This window comes from Cajanus cajan, chromosome 6 (genome assembly GCF_000230855.2).
Source record: "Cajanus cajan strain Asha chromosome 6, NIPB_CcT2T_4, whole genome shotgun sequence".
NCBI lineage: Eukaryota > Viridiplantae > Streptophyta > Magnoliopsida > Fabales > Fabaceae > Cajanus > Cajanus cajan.
In genome coordinates this window covers 47,968,021-47,991,660 of record NC_138522.1, presented here as the reverse complement: position 1 = coordinate 47,991,660, position 23,640 = coordinate 47,968,021, and the positions used below count along the sequence as shown (strand labels likewise).

The window sequence follows — 23,640 nt, the reverse complement described above, 5'->3', positions numbered from 1 at the left end:
AAAAAAATCACAACCGAAAGTAAAACAAAGATACTTGTCGTGTTCTCAAATTTTTTTTTTTTTAATTTTCCAAAAACTAAGTTGGGATCTTCATGCCTTTATCTTCTCTAGTGTTCCTTTTATTAAAACAAAATACAATTAACTAAAATATAAATTTTTGAATGGATTTTAGTGATATTTTTATATGTATTAGCTATTTATACTATCATTTATCACACCCTGAATTAAAACATATTTTTATATTTTTCGTACGATCTTATGATCCTATATTTTACAATCTTACACATCTCTTCGAATCTTACTAGGATGGATCTCTATTTTCACAATGTTGCGCACAACAATACATAATTGGTTGCTCACAATACCTGTTCTTCCATCATGGAGCCAGATGTAGATCCTATTGCTCAGCACAGTGTGTTCAAATTGTTCCATGCCAGTCCTCACTGCAAAGTTGTATGCTTAACTTTCTCAGCATCTGCAGATTACAACATAAAAGTCCACTCCGTCAAGGCGTGACATTTATATAGGCACAAAAATGTAACTTCTCAATTGTCAGTCAGGATATCATATCACCATAAAACAACATTGATAAATCCTTGAGTTAATGAAGTTCAGCTTCTTAATATTATTTTTCAAGAAACATCCAACATAAATTACCATCGTGATTCTACCATTAGATGAAAAGAAAAAAAAATAGCACATAGAAACTAAAAGAAAACACAGCATGCATACACATGGACTCAAAGGCAAACAAGGACACGGAGCACATAGTACAGAAACAGAGCACACAGACATAGAGCACACAAATGCAGAGCACACAGAGCACACAGGCACAATGCCCATAAACATAAACATGAACACACATACACAAACCAACAAGGTCACACTCATACAGAGGGAGTGCGGGAGATACAAACCCAAAGATAAAGACACAAACAAACGGCCACAAACACAAACACATCAAAACATAGAGAGAAAAAAAAAACACTCATACAAAATTAGAGACAAACAGAGAGACAAAGATAAATAACACAAAGAAAAAGATAGGGCATACACACAACTTTTAGAAACCTCCAGTGAGCTCTTAAAATCCGAGGATACTGTCGAAAAACATACCTGCCAACAGAAGCAATGGTACACTATTCAACAATGGTATAACATCGACCAAATCAATACAAAAACATCCCTTGCATGATATTACTTACAATAACTGCCTTGTTATCTTTACCCTTTGTGATTTCACTGTGATTCAATAAATCACGAATGACCACGACCATAATTATGTTTTCCTGCCACATAAACATGATGCGATTAACAATTGTTTTAAAAAAAATCACAACCGAAAGTAAAACATAGATACTTGTCGTGTTCTCAAATTTTTTTTTTTTTAATTTTCCAACAACTAAGAAGTTGGGATCTTCAGGCCTTTATCTTCTCTAGTGTTCCTTTTATTAAAACAAAATACAATTAACTAAAATATAAATTTTTGAATGGATTTTAGTGATATTTTTATATGTATTAGCTATTTATACTATCATTTATCACACCCTGAATTAAAACATATTTTTATATTTTTCGTACGATCTTATGATCCTATATTTTACAATCTTACACATCTCTTCGAATCTTACTAGGATGGATCTCTATTTTCACAATATTGCGCACAACAATACATAATTGGTTGCTCACAATACCTGTTCTTCCATCATGGAGCCAGATGTAGATCCTATTGCTCAGCACAGTGTGTTCAAATTGTTCCATGCCAGTCCTCACCGCAAAGTTGTATGCTTAACTTTCTCAGCATCTGCAGATTACAACATAAAAGTCCACTCCGTCAAGGCGTGACATTTATATAGGCACAAAAATGTAACTTCTCAATTGTCAGTCAGGATATCATATCACCATAAAACAACATTGATAAATCCTTGAGTTAATGAAGTTCAGCTTCTTAATATTATTTTTCAAGAAACATCCAACATAAATTACCATCGTGATTCTACCATTAGATGAAAAGAAAAAAAAAATAGCACATAGAAACTAAAAGAAAACACAGCATGCATACACATGGACTCAAAGGCAAACAAGGACACGGAGCACATAGTACAGAAACAGAGCACACAGACATAGAGCACACAAATGCAGAGCACACAGAGCACACAGGCACAATGCCCATAAACATAAACATGAACACACATACACAAACCAACAAGGTCACACTCATACAGAGGGAGTGCGGGAGATACAAACACAAAGATAAAGACACAAACTAACGGCCACAAACACAAACACTTCAAAACATAAAGAGACAAAAAAAACACTCATACACAATTAAAGACAAACAGAGAGACAAAGATAAATCACACAGAAAAAGATAGGGCATACACACACAGATATACGAACAAATGAACACTTTGGTCATTTTGTAGAAAAAAGAAGTACTAGATTAAATTAATCTTACAAAAAAAATTCAAAAAATACTAATATAATAAAATAACTTTTAATACTAGGATGCACTTTTCAAATTAAATTTTGAATGAGGCAGTAATCATAAAACCATGCAAGTTTAATTTCAAATTACTCACTAGCCACATTATACAAAAAATTCCTGAATTCACCAAAGAAAATTACTCACTTCGCAAAATTTGAGTATCAAAGGCTCCAACATTTGATTTGGATTAAAATTCGTGTGAAGATGTCAAATAGTAATACTTAAGTAACAAACATTAAAAAACAGCATTTCAACTTTAAGTCATTTGACATAAACAAAGCTTATGATATAAGAAAAAGTTGGACAGAAAACATAGGAAGAAAACAAAACCTAAACTCTAGGATGTGTCTCATGCATAAACTCAAACACTTATTCAAAACAGTTTTTAGAAACTTACAATGAGCTCTTAAAAACCGAGGATCCTGTCCCACAAGATACCTGCCAATAGAAGCAATGGCATATTATTCAACAGAGGTATAACATCATTTAACATCGAGCAAATCAATAAAAAAAACATCCCTTACATGATATTACATGCAATAACAGCTTTGTTATCTTTTCCACTTGTGATTTCACAGAGATTTAATAAATCACAAATGACCATGACAAAAAATATGTTTTCCTGCCACATAAACATGATGTGAGTAATAATGTTTCAAAAAAAATCTCAACCAAAAGAAAAACAAAGAAGTAAGATAAATTGATTTTAAAATAGAAGTAATAATTTAACCAAAAAGACTTTTTTTTTAAAATTAATAATTCAACAAGAATTAAGATAATAACATTTGCTATAAAATTGTGATAAACACATTAATGAACAAAAAATAATGAATAACACATAATCTTTCCCAATCTTTGAAAATATCAAAAGTCATTTTATATTTGATTCCACATTCAAATAATTTATATATTAACAATCTTTAAATCCAATGAGAAAAATTTTAGATACAATGGAGATCATCCATAATGCATACATCAAACATCTCATCAACAAGAAAGGGACTAGAAATAGTCAGACAAGAAACTACAACAATTTGATTATTTTAGACCAATTATAGGAGCCTACAGCCAGAAAATATCGGAAAAGGGAAAGTAATTAGTCATACATATGAATAGCAAGTAATTCACCTCAAGATCTGACATCATCCTCCACAAATGAACAGTCCAATCCTTTTGTGGAAAAAGTAGTAAGATTAAACTAAACCTATAAAAAAAATGTTAACAATACCCGTATAATTAAGTAACTTTTAAAACAAACATAAACATTGCAAATTAATTTTTGAATAAAACAATAGTCAAAAAAATCTTGGAAGTCTAATTTCAAATTACTCACTTACCAAAACAATGCGTGAATTCACAGTAGAAAAAAGAAACACTTATTGTACTTATTTATATCACATTAATCAAGAAAAAACATATAGACAATAAAAAATAAAGACAAGACATAATTTTGTCATCACTACTAAAACCATCAACCTAATTGAGCAATTCCAACATTGTTCATTGTAATCAGCAAAATAACTTTTTCGGATTTTCAATTTTAAACTTGGTTTTAAAACCAGTTTATGATTAGAAATCCGGTTGGGTATCAAAGCTAGGTTACAATCATAAATCAGTTTTTTAAACTAATTTTAACAAAATAAATGATATTTAGATTTATCTTAAATGCAGACTTGTTTATTATTTTTAATCTGTTTCAAATCAATTGATAATTTAAATTCTTGTGAAACCAATTTGCCTTAAAAATCAATTTATGGTTCAAAATCAATTTTAAAATCAGTATGAAGAGATTCCTGAAGGACTAGACTTAGCATCAACTTTCGTATCAAAAGAATACTAGGTATACAAGTAGTCTTGCCTACCTTCATATAAAAGTATATTGGAGGCCAGCTTAGTATCACTAGATGCACACAAGTATATACAATAAGGAAATATAATCAGGCAATTATATAAGATACTTAATAATTAGATAAGGTTTTTAATAAGTATACATGTACTCATAATTCATGTATATATTTGATCTCATGGGTATATTAATTCTCTGTGTAAGGTAAAAATACTCTGCCCAATCAGATCACTCCTTTAATAATGCCAATTATAATTGTTACCATACATGCACAAAAAATTGTATTTAAGGGACACATAAGAAACAAACATACCAATATGCCTTTTGACAATAAGAAAGTGAATTTAGATAACTTAGCTGAAGCTTCTTGAGATTGTCTTTACATGCCTCAAAAATGTGTCCATGATTGAAATTCCAAAGCTGAAATCAAATTCAAGTGCAAAAGGTAACGCAAAAACTATCTTAAAATTATCTTCATGTGCAAAAGTGAAACTATCCCAAAATCTTAAAATTCACCGATCTCCTAAGACCCTCCACCTACATATAACAAAAAACAAAAAAAAATTGCAAGAATTGCAAAATGCAAACTTCTCTCCTGCAACATGCGAGAGAATGAGTAAGCATCATAAAATACTGCAGTTTAATTTCTGTAGTTTAAAAACTAATAAGTAGTTGAAGTCAATCAAAATAACAGTTATTCATGCATAATACTTGTAAAAATAAATTCGCTTATGCATCGTGAATCAACCACAATCAAAGACTGTTTGTATGATAGCACTGAACCAAAGGAAATTAGGAAAATCCTTCACCAATCGCAATACACGAAGTCTTGCCATCTTCACCGCGACAATTTCACAAGTATCATACTGCTTCACTACAACAAAAATAAAAATAAACAATGAATGATAAATTTTTTATTGATGGCAACAATCTCAAAGGTCATGTTTAAGATTATTTATACATAAGGAGTTAATTTTCATAAACCATATGTGATTGGTTAACATTATTTACTTAAATCTAATATTGATGTTTTAATTTATTGTTTTCAGAATAAGAGATAAACAAATTGCACTTGAGAAAAGGGCAGAAATGGCCAGGGGCTGTAAATCTCTCCTGCAACATGTGAGAGAACGAGTAGGCATCATAAAATACCAAATTTAATTTCAGTAGTTTAAAAGCCTAATAAATAGTTGTAGTCAATCAAAATAACTTAGTTATTCATGTGTAGTAATTATAAAAATAAATTCCCGAATGCAACTTGATTCAAAGTGAACAATCATCGTTCATTGAATAGACCTAGAATATCAAAGTGAGAGAAGTCAGTAAATGTTTTGTACAAAAAATATGTCAGCAAATAAATTTTGAAGACTCAACCTGTAGAATCCGAGCCCATCTTCAATTCGGTGCAGAAACTCAATTTTACGATCCAATAGCCTAGAATGCATCAGGGCGAGGTAAAGAATATCTGCTGTTTGTTGCTGCTATAACCTGCAATTGACAAGAATAAATGAAAATGACTCTTGAATAACATAGTCTAAATGAACAAAATAGTTTATTGATATTCGAAATGTTACACATATTGTAAAAGACGAGTTAAAATAAAAAGTCATAAAAATAAAAAAGTTAAATTACGGGACCAACCCTAAACATTAGACTTGAGAATATAAATTATTATGCTTTACTACCACACAGCAAAAATCTTTGAAGCTTATTCATATCACATCATTCAAGAAAAAACATAAAGACAATAACAAATAAAGACAAGCCATAATTTTGTCATCACTACTGAAACCATCAAGCTAATTGAGCAATTCCAACATTGCTCATTCTAATCAGGAAAATAATTTGTTTGGATTTTCAAAATCAGGTTTAAAATTAGTTTTAAAACAAGTTTATGATTAGAAACCCGGTTGGTTCAAAGCTAGTTTAAAATTATAAAACAGTGTTTTAAACTAATTTTAACAAAATAAATAATATTATAATTTCTCTTAAATGCAGACTTGTTTTTAATATTTAAATATGTTTAAAACTCTTATGAAACCATTTTGGCTTTAAAATCAATCTAGTTTTAATATATATTTCAAATCATCAACTAGTTGAAAAATATAATAAACTTTAAGACAAAATTTTAATTATAATAGTTTTAAAAACCAGTTAGAAACGACAATCAACTTTAAAACATATTTAACATATGAAACTTTCTCCCTTTTTTTATCTTGTTAAAATCAAATATAAGTATGCTGCAATGGTTATACACACAGATAAAAAATTCACAAAACATAATATAAAATCATTATCATTATATATAATTATAAAAAATATATATATATATATATATAATATTTTAATATTTTTTCATCTAAAGTGAATGATAAAATTCACTCATACACATAGTTTTCATCAAAGCTTTCTAACTTTTTTAACAATCACAACTTTAATGTTCAAACTCCACATCATATGTATGTAATTGCAATCCCTCTGATCCTAATAATTCAGAAACTCTTATTTAATTTTTCTCTATGCTTATTTAAACCTTTAAATAAAAATGACTATAAAATTATTATTTATTTATTTCTTAAAAGACAGATAATGGTTTATTTATAAAATAATCAATTTAGACAAACGTATAGAAAAATAGAAAGAAAAAAAACATTTATTGTTTTAAAAAAATTAAATTAAATAAAAGAAAAACAACTTACTTTGGGCCAGTTTATTATACATAATAAAAGAATATAATAGACTCTATATATATTGTCAACTTATAATAATTTTGAAAACTAAAATAAAAGACATCATCTTTCTATAAGTTTTTTTTTTAAAAGAAAATTATTCTAGTCAACGATCATATTGGATTAAACATGTCAATTTAATTCAAGTTTAAAAATTAAAATTCAAATCTATACATCTATATCTAACCAAACAAGTTCGAGCATCTATCTAACTACATTAACCAAAATATCATCACATCTACATGCTATACCGTATTGCAAAGAAGAACAAAAAAAGGAATAGCACAGTAACATAAAAATACCATAAAACAATTCTTTGTCTCACCTTTCTATAGTGGTTAAACAATGCTATACCGTATTTCTAAGAATTATCCAAATATTTTTTTTCTAGATCTTACCGATAAAACAATAATTAGAAACATGTAATTTTCCTTTATGTGATTTGAACAGAGATATTTTTATTTAGTGATGTAGTTTGATTTAATGTATGGTCTAACATTTAAATAAAAAAATTATTTAAATAAGATAATTTTAATAAATATTATTTAACAATAAGATGAAAAGAATAAAATTTTAAAGTTTTGATTGAAAAAAAATAGAATTTTTATTGCAATCAAAAAACTTAAAACTAAAGGAAAGATTACCTTGTAGATATCATGTGTATCTGCAATGATGCAGTGGTTTTTATCTTCCCACTCAGTTCTCTTCCAAGACCTTAATGGAAGCTCTCTAACATTAGGACCACAACATCAAGGGTAAAGTAGGTCTGGGGCCACCAAAGCTTCGGGATCCATTTGTACATACAAATTAAAAATTAAAGGTATCAACTATTTTATAATAAAACATAAGTCGTGTCCATGAGACTAGCTAGAGATTAAAGAGTTTCTATTAATGAGTTAAATTTATATGGATTTCATAATAATAGGTAACACTTTCTATTAATGAGTTAAATTTATATGGATCTCATAATAATAGGAAGTGTGTTGGGTAGTGTGTAGAAATATGATGTTAGCATTTTTCTATTGAAAATCACCTTCTCGTAGGATCACTACTCAATTGTATACATCATTTGTTGATTTTTAGAGGTAACAAATCCAGCAATTTCCACCATGAAATTTATGAGCACAATTTGATAATTATAAATATATAAAGTTCTTTTTTATGAGTACTATTAATAAAGGCATCTTTCATGTAAACATTTTGATTAGACTATTTTGTCTTTTCAACTACAAATGACCACTTTTTGTATCTTAACTTCTGTTTACTCTATCATTTTTTTATTTTTTATTTGAATAAAATACATAAGGACATGACCTCACTTCTACTATTATATATAAAAGCTATAAGGATAAGTTACTTCTAAGTAAAGCAATTAATTATACCTTGTCATCTCCTTCCCTTATGAATCCTTTAGTTTCCAATAATCGAGCAAGACCTCTCCACCATAATATATAAGTGGTTAACTGTATACAGACATTCAAGTATGAAAATAAAACTGGTTACATAGATAGGCAACAAGACAGAATATCCAACGTAACAAACAATAAGAAATGACAATTATAACTAGGTTCACCTGTTGTCTTATTTTTCCAACTAACACCTTAAGGTTTGGCCTCTCTCTTAGTCCTCTATGTTTGGAACCAGAATATATATCATCTTCATATGAGCAATCCAAGGAATCATTACATACCTGAAAAAAATAACAATGTCACTTCATTTTCTTTCCTCTTACAGACTAAAGAAAGTAATCTTTCCACAAAACTTGAGCTCTTAAACTAAAGATCCAGGAACTCCACAAAACAAAGCATTTTTTTAATCAATTTATCATATTGAAACTTAACCCTTAGAAATAGACACAAAATACACATTAAGTAGCAAGAGGTACATAAGTATGAAAAATATCCTGTGAAAATCCAAAAGCCAATATTTTGATATAAATTCACATGTAAGAGTAAGACAGAATTAATCGATAGTGTAGTTGATATAAAATTGAAACTATACAACTTACATTATGGGCACCTACAGTTTGTAGTAAAATACAGGCCTCTTCTTTTAGATTCAGCCGTTGTGGTGGAACATTGATGCACCCGTCACATCTGCATGAAAGGGGGTTCATAAGGAAAGTGACAATATTAAGGCTAACATGCATTAATAAACAAATTAACTCGCTACCAGTAAAAAACAGCCACGTTGCCATAAGATAACCCCTTAATTACAAAATGAAGCAAATATCCTAATGCAATAATCAAGGTAGGTAACTCAATACAAGCTATTATATTTTAGAATATCTTTTCACTTAAGTGAATGCTGAAACATAATAATACTGCAAGGCATTGACACAGAACTTCACATACAAGAGACATTTCTGATGACTGAAATCCTCTCCAAAGTATTCAACCATGAAGTATTCTTTACATATCTGAAAATATACATTAAGATTCCATGCTAAATAAAACAGAAAAAGACAAAGATGTATTTATCAAAGCAAACCTGAAACAATCAGACAACATGATATATGCATGTTTCATCTGTTCTTCACTTTTCCGACCAGGCAATAACAAGGTAAAGAAGGCATAATTCTGTCATCACTATTGAAACAATAAACATATAGACAATAATAAATATAGACAAGACATAATTTTGTCATCACTACTGAAACCATCAACCTAATTGAGCAATTCCAACATTGTTCATTCTAATCAGCAAAATAACTTTTCTGAATTTTCAAATTTAAAATTGGTTTTAAAACCAGTTTATGATTAGAAATCCGGTTGGGTTTCAAAGCTAGGTTACAATCATAAATCAGTTTTTTAAACTAATTTTAACAAAATAAATGATATTCAGATTTATCTTAAATGCAGACTTGTTTATTATTTTTAATCTGTTTAAAATCAATTGATAATTTTAATTCTTGTGAAACCAATTTGCCTGAAAAATCAATTTTAAAATCAGTCTAGTTTAAAATCAATTTATGGTTCAAAATCAATTTATGATTCTGTTTTTGCATGCAATCAAAATGAATAAAAAAAAAACACCAGTTTTGAAAACAAGAAAACGCAAGTTCAAGAAAGAAAGACCCAGAAAGAGGAATCAAGAACAGCAATAAGGACAGCGAAGGATCCAGTCTCTCAGAGCACTCCAAACAAAAGAAAAAAAAAAGAGAGAATCAGAAAACATAAAAACAAGAATACAAGAAAGAAAAGCAATCACAAGGTAAAGAAGAAGAGAAGAGCAAGATCAAAGAAGGAAAAGTAATCACAAGGTAAAGAAGAGAAAAGAAAGAGATGGAAGAGGTACATCCATGTATGAAAGTTCTGCTTAGACTTCTCCGTGTTCTTTGGCTTCTTTGAGTTGTCCTAATCTTGTTTCTCCGCGGCCATTGAACTTCGAAGAGAGAAGCAGACGAAAGAGCCGCAAGGCACTACAGAAAAATCCAAACGAATTAATCACAATAGTTATAAACTGAGAGCGAGAGAGAAAAATAAACTCGGCGGTGGAATGGATTGTGAGTTCGGTCAGTGGAAGGCAAAAAAAGATAAATATTTTGTCGAACAATTTCTCGCATTTATTACTAAGTAAATACTATTAAATATTTTGTTCAAAATATTGGTAACAAAAATTACAATCCCTATAAGTTTTAAATATTAAATTCTTTTTGTTGTTATAATTTTGTTTATTTTAATATAAATATAAATATTTATTTTATGTAATTCAAATTTATAAATAACAAATATTTTTATATAAAAATTATATTTTAAATTTATTATAAATAATTTATATTGTTATATAAAACTCTTTTAATCATTGAAATTTTTTAATATATATGTTAAAATTAAATTTAACAAATAACAATTGATAAATAAAAAAAAAGTGATTAAAGAAACTCTTCAAAAACATTTTTATTAAAAAAAATTTCTAAACTCGTTTAATATAATTATTCTAATTTATATATAAACAATTTTCGAAATCTATACAATATAATTATTTATTTATAGAAAAATAATCTAAAAATTATATTATTCTACTTTTTTTTTCCTTTTCATTTCTTTTCATACACCCCTTTAGTGACCTCATTTTAAATAAAATAATAAAGAATTTGATTTCAAAAATTAAATTAATATAATGTTATAATTGTTAAATGAATAATCAATAATTAATATTTTAATATTTTTCTGTTAAAATATAAAACATATCTGTGAAGTATAATTATATAAAATAAATTGAGTTTTACTAAAGTTAAAATTAACCAGGCACGTAGTTTACATAAAAGTTTGCTAATTTTTTTTTACCAATAATAATTACAATAATAATCTTAAAGTTCAAACTCCATATCTTACATATATAATTGCAAATTTACAATCCCTCACCATTAAACAGATTCTATTTAGAAGCTCTCTTAATTATTTATTTTTTATGTTTATACGAGAATAATATAAATAAATTATTAAGAAATGATTATAAAATTATTATTTATTTCTTAAAAGATAGGAAATTGCATATTTTAAAATAATCAATTTAGAAAAACATATAGAAAAATATTTATGTTATTAAAAAAATTAAATTAAATAAATGGACAATTAATATATAAAGAGAAAAAAATTATTTTGGGTCAATTTATGATACATATTAAAAGAATATAATAAACTCTATATTGTCGCCTTATAATAATTTTGAAAGCAAATTATGGAATATGTATATGCAAATAAGATTATAAATAATAAAAAGCAAACCTTTGGATTATGGAACCTTGAGTCCAGCTCTGTTCAAATATCAATTGTAAGTTGTAACAGCCCAAGCAACCCGCATGAGGATATTGTCCGCTTTGGCCCACGGCCGCACGGTTTTGCTCTTGGCGATGACACGCATGCCACCCCAAAAGGCCTCCTCCAAGGCAAGTCCTGCCAACCCATCAGAGTAGCGCAGCGACCCCACATGGCAAGATATTGTCCCCTTTGCCCTAAGGCCTCAGGGTTTTGTCCTAGGCAATGCCCTCATGGCATCCCTAAGGGCCTCCTCACAAGGAAGGTATCCACACCCATATATATGGCATGCTTCGTTCCCCTTCCTAACCGATGTGGGACTATATCCACCCCCCCTCAAGGGAGTCCAGCGCCCTCGCTGGCACACCGATCCGGGCCCCGGCTCTGATACCAATGTAACAGCCCAAGCAACCCGCATGAGGATATTGTCCGCTTTGGCCCACGGCCGCACGGTTTTGCTCTTGGCGATGACACGCATGCCACCCCAAAAGGCCTCCTCCAAGGCAAGTCCTGCCAACCCATCAGAGTAGCGCAGCGACCCCACATGGCAAGATATTGTCCCCTTTGCCCTAAGGCCTCAGGGTTTTGTCCTAGGCAATGCCCTCATGGCATCCCTAAGGGCCTCCTCACAAGGAAGGTATCCACACCCATATATATGGCATGCTTCGTTCCCCTTCCTAACCGATGTGGGACTATATCATGGTATAATTAAATCCTTAAGTAAAATAGGAAGCTTAATGAAAATAAGGAGGCTCGGCCTTCCATTTAGATAATAAAGTCTAAATTTATAAGTTAATAGGAGGCTTAGTCTTCCATTCAATGAATATTTTAGAATAGTAAAAGTGAAGTTATCCATTAATTATAATTATTAATTACCGCAACAAGAAATCAAGTAGTACAAATAAAACACAGTAATAATGTATATTCAAATAATCAAACAACAAACAAGGGATCGGGAGCCAATCCAACAAACAGACTATTTAACAATTATTTCTACACCCCCAAGCAAGGTTTCCCACTCCCCCCTTACCTGGATAAATAGGAATTTGGGCAGAATCTACTCTCTTTCTCCTTAAACCGGAACCGGAACTAGAGCAGAACCTTCTCTATTCTCCTCCTCTTTTCACAACCTAGGCAGAACCTTCTCTCTTATTTTCTCTTTCTATCTCTCTAGAATTCCTTCTCTCTAAACTTTTCTTCTCCCTAGTTATGAATTTTCAAAATCCTTAGGTCCCTATTTATAGAATTTATGAAGTTACTATGCACTATGCACTATTCATTAAAATAATATTATAAGTTACTATGCACTATGCACTATTCATTATTATATTCAAATTAATTATAATTTTGAAACTTCAAACGTCCGCAGCCCCTGAAAACGCAGCCTTTCACTATGCATACATAGTAAAACACTATTCATAAATACGTATACGTAAATAGTAAAATACGTATACATAAATAGTAAAATACGTATATGTAAATAGTAAAATACATATACATGAATAGTAAAATACGGGAATAAAATACTTATTCACATAATAAATAACTCTTTTCATTTGAATAAAATTTTGGGATATTACATTTCTCCCCTCCTTTAAGAAATTTCGTCCCCGAAATTTTCCTGAAATAGAAAAGGATAATCTTCACGCATCTTGCTTTCTAACTCCCAAGTAGCACTTTCTTCAAAATAAGTATCATAAGGTAGAAGATGCACATTCATAATTCATACACATAAATATTAAACTCAAGAAGTTATTATAAAACAAAGATTATAAATTAATCCCAGTAAAGGTGGCAGTGCCTCCTAGTTAGGAATCAATTTATAATTTATTAAATTACACAAGAAAAGAAAATATTTTTAGAACAAGAAAGACATAAGAGAAATCCTAGCTAAACCCGATGTCACATCCTATCAGAGCATGCCCCAAGAAGCCTTTAGGCCTCATCACCAACATCCTCATGATGATGATCACCTGCAACAAAAATTTAAACATATACAAAAAAAATAACAAGGGAGTGAGAAACATCTCACTCAGTTGTAGATGAAGAAATAAAAGTTAAATAGCACACACACATAATCATTATCATATATAATAATTATTTATCATGCAATGATGTCATAGACTCAACTCATAAATATATGCATGTGGCGCCATACGGAAGTTCACATATCATCATTGGTGACCCTAAGGCACACCTAGTTAGCATATCGTGGGTGACTCAAAGGTACACCTTGTTAGTCGTGGGTATGCGGCCTCAGCGGCACACCTGGAGTATATATGCATATGATGCATGTCATACAATCATAAACTTAACATTTAACATGTTACAGAATTTCCTATAATATACCATATCATAAGCATAATTCATACTTATATTATATTTTATTAATCCAATAGTCTAAAAGTCCAATAATTCAATAGTCCCATAGTCCAAAGGTTCAATAGTCCAATAGTCCATTGTCCAACAGTCCAACAGTTCAACAGTCCAAAGGTCATTAAGTCAAGGGTCCAATAGTTCAAAGGTCTTTAGGGATCATATAATTTATATTTCATGGTATAATTAAATCCTTAAGTAAAATAGGAAGCTTAATGAAAATAAGGAGGCTCGGCCTTCCATTTAGATAATAAAGTCTAAATTTATAAGTTAATAGGAGGCTTAGTCTTCCATTCAATGAATATTTTAGAATAGTAAAAGTGAAGTTATCCATTAATTATAATTATTAATTACCGCAACAAGAAATCAAGTAGTACAAATAAAACACAGTAATAATGTATATTCAAATAATCAAACAACAAACAAGGGATCGGGAGCCAATCCAACAAACAGACTATTTAACAATTATTTCTACACCCCCAAGCAAGGTTTCCCACTCCCCCCTTACCTGGATAAATAGGAATTTGGGCAGAATCTACTCTCTTTCTCCTTAAACCGGAACCGGAACTAGAGCAGAACCTTCTCTATTCTCCTCCTCTTTTCACAACCTAGGCAGAACCTTCTCTCTTATTTTCTCTTTCTATCTCTCTATACAGCCCAAGCAACCCGCATGAGGATATTGTCCGCTTTGGCCCACGGCCGCACGGTTTTGCTCTTGGCGATGACACGCATGCCACCCCAAAAGGTTGCTTGTGAGGAGGCCTTTTGGGGTGGCATGCGTGTCATCGCCAAGAGCAAAACCGTGCGGCCGTGGGCCAAAGCGGACAATATCCTCATGCGGGTTGCTTGGGCTGTATAGAGAGATAGAAAGAGAAAATAAGAGAGAAGGTTCTGCCTAGGTTGTGAAAAGAGGAGGAGAATAGAGAAGGTTCTGCTCTAGTTCCGGTTCCGGTTTAAGGAGAAAGAGAGTAGATTCTGCCCAAATTCCTATTTATCCAGGTAAGGGGGGAGTGGGAAACCTTGCTTGGGGGTGTAGAAATAATTGTTAAATAGTCTGTTTGTTGGATTGGCTCCCGATCCCTTGTTTGTTGTTTGATTATTTGAATATACATTATTACTGTGTTTTATTTGTACTACTTGATTTCTTGTTGCGGTAATTAATAATTATAATTAATGGATAACTTCACTTTTACTATTCTAAAATATTCATTGAATGGAAGACTAAGCCTCCTATTAACTTATAAATTTAGACTTTATTATCTAAATGGAAGGCCGAGCCTCCTTATTTTCATTAAGCTTCCTATTTTACTTAAGGATTTAATTATACCATGAAATATAAATTATATGATCCCTAAAGACCTTTGAACTATTGGACCCTTGACTTAATGACCTTTGGACTGTTGAACTGTTGGACTGTTGGACAATGGACTATTGGACTATTGAACCTTTGGACTATGGGACTATTGAATTATTGGACTTTTAGACTATTGGATTAATAAAATATAATATAAGTATGAATTATGCTTATGATATGGTATATTATAGGAAATTCTGTAACATGTTAAATGTTAAGTTTATGATTGTATGACATGCATCATATGCATATATACTCCAGGTGTGCCGCTGAGGCCGCATACCCACGACTAACAAGGTGTACCTTTGAGTCACCCACGATATGCTAACTAGGTGTGCCTTAGGGTCACCAATGATGATATGTGAACTTCCGTATGGCGCCACATGCATATATTTATGAGTTGAGTCTATGACATCATTGCATGATAAATAATTATTATATATGATAATGATTATGTGTGTGTGCTATTTAACTTTTATTTCTTCATCTACAACTGAGTGAGATGTTTCTCACTCCCTTGTTATTTTTTTTGTATATGTTTAAATTTTTGTTGCAGGTGATCATCATCATGAGGATGTTGGTGATGAGGCCTAAAGGCTTCTTGGGGCATGCTCTGATAGGATGTGACATCGGGTTTAGCTAGGATTTCTCTTATGTCTTTCTTGTTCTAAAAATATTTTCTTTTCTTGTGTAATTTAATAAATTATAAATTGATTTCTAACTAGGAGGCACTGCCACCTTTACTGGGATTAATTTATAATCTTTGTTTTATAATAACTTCTTGAGTTTAATATTTATGTGTATGAATTATGAATGTGCATCTTCTACCTTATGATACTTATTAATTTATATCATTTTATGAAAATCTTTTATAAATATAGTTTATGTTTATTAATGTGTTGGGGTAGAGGGTGTCACATTTAGAGCATATCGTGGGTGACTCAAAGGTACACCTTGTTAGTCGTGGGTATGCGGCCTCAGCGGCACACCTGGAGTAATATGTGCATATGATGCATGTCATACATTCACAGACTCAACCTTTAGCATGTTACACATATCATATTCATATTTCATAATTAAGAATTATTTCAATAATCCAATTTAATAGTCCAATAGTCCAACAGTCCAAACAGTCCAACAGTCCAAACAGTCCAACAGTCCAACAGTCCAACAATCCAACAGTCCAGAGGTTGCTTAGGTATCATATTTTTCAATAATAATATATTAAGATCTTTTAAGTAAAGTAGGAAGCTTAAAAGGTAATATAAGATAATAAGGAGGCTCAGCCTTCCATTTAAATAATAGATTACAAATTTATAAATACTTAGGAGGCTTAGCCTTCCATTCAAATAACAGATTCTAATATGTAAATAAATAAGATATAAAACAAAACACATCAATAATACATATTCAAAGAAATAAACAACAGGTAAGGGATCGGGAGCCAATCCAACAAACAAACTATTTAACAATTATTCCCACACCCCCAAGCGAGGTTTCCCACTCCCCCCCTTACCTGGATAAATAGGAATTTGGGCAGAATCTACTCTCTTTCTCCTTAAACCGGAACCGGAACTAGAGCAGAACCTTCTCTATTCTCCTCCTCTTTTCACAACCTAGGCAGAACCTTCTCTCTTATTTTCTCTTTCTATCTCTCTAGAATTCCTTCTCTCTAAACTTTTCTTCTCCCTAGTTATGAATTTTCAAAATCCTTAGGTCCCTATTTATAGAATTTATGAAGTTACTATGCACTATGCACTATTCATTAAAATAATATTATAAGTTACTATGCACTATGCACTATTCATTATTATATTCAAATTAATTATAATTTTGAAACTTCAAACGTCCGCAGCCCCCGAAAACGCAGCCTTTCACTATGCATACATAGTAAAACACTATTCATAAATACGTATACATAAATAGTAAAATACGTATACATAAATAGTAAAATATGTATACGTAAATAGTAAATAAAATACTTTTTATAGAATATTCAAAATACATAAAAATAACCTTTTTCATTGAATAAAATTTGGGATGTTACAGTTTGATTTGATATATCCTCTAATATTTAAATTAAAAATATTATTTAAATAAAGATATTTTTAACAATTATTGTTTAATAATAATATGAAAAGAATAAAAGTTTATAGTTATAAAGAAAAGAAAAATAGAAATTTTCTTGCAATCAAAATGCTTAAAATTAAAGGAAAGATTACCTAATAGATATCCGTATCTGCAATGGTGTAATGTTTTTATCTTCCCACTCACAGTTCTCTTCAAAGATCTCAATGGAAACTCTCTAACATTGCTCGACCACAAACATCAAGAGTGTTCCACCTCCCATAATGCAAGTCAGGACCACGAAGGCTTTGGGATACATTTGTACAAATTAAAAAGGTATCAATTATTTTATGATAAAACACTTGTCCATGAGACTAGTTAGAGATTAACATGAGCATAATAAATGCAAATAAAAAGAAAAAAGGGGCACTATATAAGCATAAAAAAGCACCTTATTTCCAACAAACTTGCTGTCTCAAGCTTTGGCTTGTACCTGCTCATTAGATCAACTACATCTTCTTTTAGATAGTCTTTGTGGTGGACCATTAATGCACAAGTGACAGCAGCAAGAAACGGGGCTCATAAGGAAAGCTACAAAATGAAGGCTAACATGCATTAATAAATGACTCAAACATATTTTACTAACTGCCAGTGAAAACAGCCACAAGATAATCCCTTAAATACAAAATGAAGCAAATATGCTAATGCAATAATCAAGATAGGTAACTCAGGACAAGCTATTCTATTTTAGAATATCTTTTCACTCAATAGATGCTGAAACATAATAAAACAGTAAGTCATTGATACACAACTTCACATACTAGAGACATCTCCAATGACTGAAATCCTCTCCAAAGTATTCAACATCTTTGCTCGACAACATGAAGTATTCATTATATATCTGAAAATATACATTAAGATTCCGTATTAAATAAAACAGAAAATAGACAGATGTATTTATAAAAGCAAATCTGAAACAATCAGACAACATGATATAGGCTTGCTTCATCTGGCTCTTCAATTTTCCAACTAGGCAAACGTGACGGCTTGCTTCCTATGTTTGCATACAGATCTGATTGTTGGCCAAATGTAAATAGTGCTATAAAAATAAAAATAAAACATAAAAAATAAAAAATAAAAAGAACAATAAGCAACATACTACTTGTGTGAATCAAGGACGTAATATAAGTTTAAAATCTAACCAAAAAGCTGAGAGAAGAACAAAGGAAAAGTGCATGTTGCTTTCCACTTATATATTATTCAATTGCCTAATCTTTAGTCGATGTGGGACTTGGGTTTTTCCCAATACACCCCCTCACGTCCAGCACTATTGGGCTTGGTACGTGGATAAATGGTGGGTGGCCCTTTTTAATGATCTAGGATTGGCGGGACTTGGATTTTTCCCAATACACCCCCTCATGCCTATGAGACATGCATCAATCGTGGGTGGCCCATTTTTAAAGTGGATCTAAATGGCAAGGTAAAAATTATATTCTAGTATAGTTAAACTTACTGCAATCTGCAAATTTCCCATGTTGACCGACCCGTCCAGCTTTTGGGCAGTAGTCTTCCAAACTCATTAAAAAATACATATCCAACTATTTGAGATTTCTTCAACTCTATAATTAATAATGCCAGGAGAAATGTACTTTAAAAACAAACTTGTGACCAACCATAGTCGATGATTCTTCTGACATTTTTCCTTTGTCAATACCCATTCCAAAAGCTATCAAAGCAATAATAACCTGATTGATAATACACATGCATACAACAAAAATGTTATTTGGAAAAACTTTTTATGGTTCCAGAATGAAGGAAATGATTGAAATTATGCAGTAAACACAAACAACATAGGAATAAACAAGGGTAAAAACAATTCAGATATGTGTCTCAAAATCACCAAACTTTCACAAAATTCAGTTCTTCATTTTTTTGGGCGCTTGATTATGTCAAGACTTATGCAGTAAAAAACAATCAATTACAAAGAAACACAAAACTTAGATGTATAATAAGCATGGCAGGGCTTCAAACAGCCAAAGCCATCAAAGTCAGATGACATTCGGGAAGGGGGATGAAGAGATTTGGTATGCAAAAACCTGAAAATCAGAAAGCCCATCTAAATCAAATAATAAGTTCCATTCATTTATGTAGTAGTTATGTGAATAGCACACCACAAATATCAAAAGATACAATGATACCATACCATAACTGATAACTGGCCAGCTCAATTCAAATATAACACTTTTGCGCCTCTTTAAAACCCCCCTCCCATGAAACATCTACAATATTTACTTCAAGCTCTGGAAACATACCTCTAAAGTACTTTCATGAAAATGAGATTGTGCTCATAAATTAGTTTAAAACCTAACAAACAACATAAATCAAATGGTGAGTGGGGAGAATGTGCAGCAAACATTTCTCCGATAATTATCAAGCTTAATTTGATGAAATCCAAAATAGGGCATACCATAATAGTTTCAAATTAAAACAGAAGAGAAAACGACAAATAAATTTTAAAATTCTGCTTCTAATAATTCATGATGTCTTAGAATTGAAGATTCTCTTGTCAATTAACATGGTCAACCTGATAAATTCTAATTCACTACCATCTAATCAAACAAGATACAGAGTACAATGTATAACCCATACCCCTGCATTATAAGTAGCAGCCTTCACACCAAACTTGCATAGAAACTTTGCAATTCTCAAAGTTTCTTTTCTGGTGGATACATATATGATTGCTGGTCCGTGTTCCAAAGGCTCTTTAAGAAATTTAAGTCTTCCTTCTGGTTTCTTAGGTGGATCAATTGCCTCAGGTAATTCCAATCCCATGTGAGGAGGCTTTTCACCATGGGTAACTGCATTTATAAAATGTAACAATACATATGATTAGGAATTATGCATGTCAATGTGACTGATTTCCTTAATTATTTGTATCAAAATTAAATTCAATTTCTTAACTAAATTATTTATGATAAAGTCAGTAATAGCAGTAACATTTGTAGTTTGTACCATCTGAATTACCCACATTTTGAACAACATCCATATCATTTTCCAGGAACTCAACTGACAATTCTCTTACCATTAAAAAATCATCTTGTAAGCATAATCATCTTGGTTGTCATCCACATCATCAAAAGAAACACTGTCTCTATCAGAGCTACTACAAGCATCGGAGCCATGAGAAACATAATCAGAATCATTTGACATGAAAGCCTTTCATTTCCATCAATATTTTGCTTTCTACCATATATACTTCAATCAATTCACCAAAGTCTTTTGCATAAGAAGCCTTTGATGTTCGATTATCCTTCACCTGTATGAAGCCACAGTAAATTTAAAGTGTAACAAGATTTTATATTCAGAGATGAATGTACAAGTTATAATTAACAAACTCACCATGAAGCGTAAATTAGATCGAAAAAACGATGTAAGAACAACATTCGTTTCTTTTGACATGCATAGTGATTTTAAAATGTCTTAATGAACTACTTTTGTAGCCGTAGCTGTCAAGGCCATCAGAGGTATATCAAATTCCATGGATTTTAGCTTACTAGCACTGAAATTCTCCCGCAGCACACAGTCTGCTAAAACAAAAAAAAAATTCAAAACAGGTCAAACTTATGACATTCACGGCAGACTAAACATTAAATAAATTGTGAAGTGTGCACCAAACAAATAACAAATGAAATATGCATGATAACCAATCAAAATAACCAATAAATGATCTACCTTTCTTCAATATGCAAATCATAAGTTACATTTACAATCATTTAAGATGTTTTATGTAAACTCATCAATCCAGTTCATCTGAGCAAGCCATGAACAATAAGGAAACACAAGAAAACAGACTTGTACTCTGGACGGAAATCATGATCCTATTCAGAAACACAATGTACCTCGTCAATTGTAAATAAAGCAATTCCGCAACTTTCTGAAAGCTTTTGCGTGGTTGAATCAATCTACAAAACATTGCAGCGTTGTTACAAAACATTAAACGAGTCAAAAAGCCAACTTTTAAGACATGCGATGGACTTCAAGATCAACTTTTATTCACTGAAACTTAGGTCAGGCAGATCAAGGCTCCAAACCATACCTCAACACTGACTCTGGGCAGACATAAACTATATTATACAAGCCTCTCATTGCTTTCTGTTCAACAGTATCATCAGGTTGCCCCGAACAAAGAAAGCACGCACTGATTCCATCTTTTGTTAGCTTTAAACACTGGTCGTGCATGAGGCTTATCAAGGGTGAAATCACAACCACCACTTTCCCCGACAACAATGCAGGAATCCGAAAGCATAGAGACTTGTCTGTGCCAAAAACATAATTATAAATAAATGCACAAAAACTCAAGAACCTAGTAAGTAACGATATCTTTACTTTTAGTGTAGCAAGTTAAGAAGTAAAAATGAAATAAAATTTTTATAAACTAAAATTAACTTATTTATAAGTCATATTATAGTTCTTTCGTAACTTTTTCAAAATCTTATTTAAATTCATGCATCAGTTAGTTTTAGCTTACAGGGAAATTTATTTTCATTTTTATTTTCTATTTTTTATTTTAAAAATGATTCAAGAAAAAATTATCCAAACATGTCGTAGGCGCAAATATTGAATAATTAAAGAACAAAACTAGATCCTGTTGCAGCGAGGACAAGTCTTTATGACCAAGCCAGGAAGAGAGGGCTTCCTTCTGAAAACTCTTCAAGGATGAAAACCCAAAATGCTTTTCCATCAGGTTGCTAACTTTCCGCTCCCAATCTGATGCAACATCCAAATCTTGAACTTGAAATGGCTCTGAAAGCACAAATGGAATGGGATCAGGGAAATCCTCAGTGTGTTCTTGGACATCATTGGAGTGGAAATGGTCGAATACCTTGGCCTGCCGAACTAGACGACACGTGCGCAAAGGTTGTCTTCTGAGAGGGTTCTTGTTGTGTTCTTGCAATTTGGGGGTGTTGAGGATGTGCTCCACAACACTAGGAACAGAGAGACCCACTCCTTTAATGGCTTCGACCATATTTGAATACTCAAAACCCATTTCAATTATTTCTACAATCACTTGGTCTGAACATATGTTGTTGCCGTGCATCGCATTTCTTGCTATAAATTAAAATTAAGAAAGAAAGATCACCTTTTGCTTTCTGGAATGGGGGAAAAAGAAAAATCAAAAGCAAAATAGAATTAAGAAAGTAAGATCCCCTTATGCAGTGTTTATTTTCGTTCCGGACAAATTTAAAGGGTTCGCAAAGAGAGCATCACTCAATCCCGCCAAATCTTTTTATAATTGAAAAATTAGAACCGTATGATTCACGATTTCTTTTAATAAATTTGATGAAATAGTATTTAATTAATTATATAAATAAATATCAAAAACATCAATAAATATAAAATATAGTAATATTAAGAATAAATTAAAAATAATATTAAAAATCATAATATTTAATACAAATAATTTTTTTCATTAATTTAATTATGTTTATTTTAATTATTTATTTATAAAGATATTAAACTTTGATAAAACATTCAATTTTATTTCTAAATTCTCTGAAATTGATTTGATTCATTTTAATGAATATATTTATTACAAAATATGATCATTAAATTAAAAAATAAAGCTACTTTTTTATCATATTTTATAACATGATGTATATTATACTAATATTTTTTGTTTGTTTAAAAATAAAAAAATCGTGGAAAAAAGGTAAAATTAAAGTTTTCAATCCATCTTAAAACACATTAATTAAATTAAAGATATGATTTTGTTATAAATTAAACCAAATATTCAATAATAATTTTGATATTGTCATAATTAAAATTAACATTTAAAATTTATAACCAATTTTTATAATTGCTATATTTAAATGAATAAATTAAATAAAACATAATTAAAAATCTAAAAGAAATCGAATTTTCAACTTCACAAAATGATTTCTATTTTTTCTACAATAATGCATGATTTTTTACTGCATAAATAAATTGTCTTTTATCATAAATACAATACATATATCAAT

General features: G+C 30.8%; 2 protein-coding genes across 21 annotated transcripts; both read right to left on the bottom strand.

The window, feature by feature from the left end:
- Nucleotides 1-364: 364 nt before the first annotated feature.
- LOC109797765 (ATP-dependent DNA helicase Q-like SIM) lies at nt 365-10,931 on the bottom strand. Of its 9 annotated transcripts, none has more exons than XM_083077363.1 (14): nt 9,554-10,600; nt 9,418-9,472; nt 9,072-9,159; nt 8,637-8,753; nt 8,446-8,526; nt 7,708-7,844; nt 5,709-5,822; nt 5,144-5,208; nt 3,617-4,754; nt 3,013-3,110; nt 2,886-2,926; nt 1,695-1,804; nt 1,206-1,289; nt 365-1,116 (listed from the first exon to the last, which is right to left on the bottom strand). In XM_083077363.1, the coding sequence occupies exons 1-6, from the start codon at nt 9,582-9,584 to the stop codon at nt 7,779-7,781; spliced, it is 438 nt and encodes a 145-aa protein (XP_082933489.1). In that variant the 5' UTR covers nt 9,585-10,600; the 3' UTR covers nt 365-1,116; nt 1,206-1,289; nt 1,695-1,804; nt 2,886-2,926; nt 3,013-3,110; nt 3,617-4,754; nt 5,144-5,208; nt 5,709-5,822; nt 7,708-7,778. The 9 variants fall into 9 exon arrangements, 8 of the variants coding, with proteins under 8 accessions (XP_082933489.1, XP_082933491.1, XP_082933488.1 ...); XM_083077365.1 differs by having other exon boundaries at nt 5,156-5,208; XM_083077362.1 differs by having other exon boundaries at nt 3,617-5,208; nt 9,554-9,651; nt 10,361-10,600.
- A 2,601-nt stretch (nt 10,932-13,532) lies between these two features.
- LOC109797764 (ATP-dependent DNA helicase Q-like SIM) lies at nt 13,533-23,416 on the bottom strand. 12 transcript variants are annotated; one of them, XM_083077379.1, is made up of 13 exons: nt 22,503-23,416; nt 22,295-22,423; nt 21,717-21,936; nt 21,520-21,582; nt 21,020-21,207; nt 20,703-20,936; nt 20,270-20,478; nt 19,134-19,984; nt 18,610-18,719; nt 18,433-18,521; nt 18,072-18,211; nt 17,776-17,926; nt 16,338-17,242 (listed from the first exon to the last, which is right to left on the bottom strand). In XM_083077379.1, the coding sequence occupies exons 2-5, from the start codon at nt 22,359-22,361 to the stop codon at nt 21,174-21,176; spliced, it is 384 nt and encodes a 127-aa protein (XP_082933505.1). In that variant the 5' UTR covers nt 22,362-22,423; nt 22,503-23,416; the 3' UTR covers nt 16,338-17,242; nt 17,776-17,926; nt 18,072-18,211; nt 18,433-18,521; nt 18,610-18,719; nt 19,134-19,984; nt 20,270-20,478; nt 20,703-20,936; nt 21,020-21,173. The 12 variants fall into 12 exon arrangements, with proteins under 12 accessions (XP_082933498.1, XP_082933505.1, XP_082933502.1 ...); XM_083077376.1 differs by having other exon boundaries at nt 18,442-18,521; XM_083077377.1 differs by having other exon boundaries at nt 18,442-18,521; nt 18,610-18,692.
- Between the last annotated feature and the right edge of the window lie 224 nt (nt 23,417-23,640).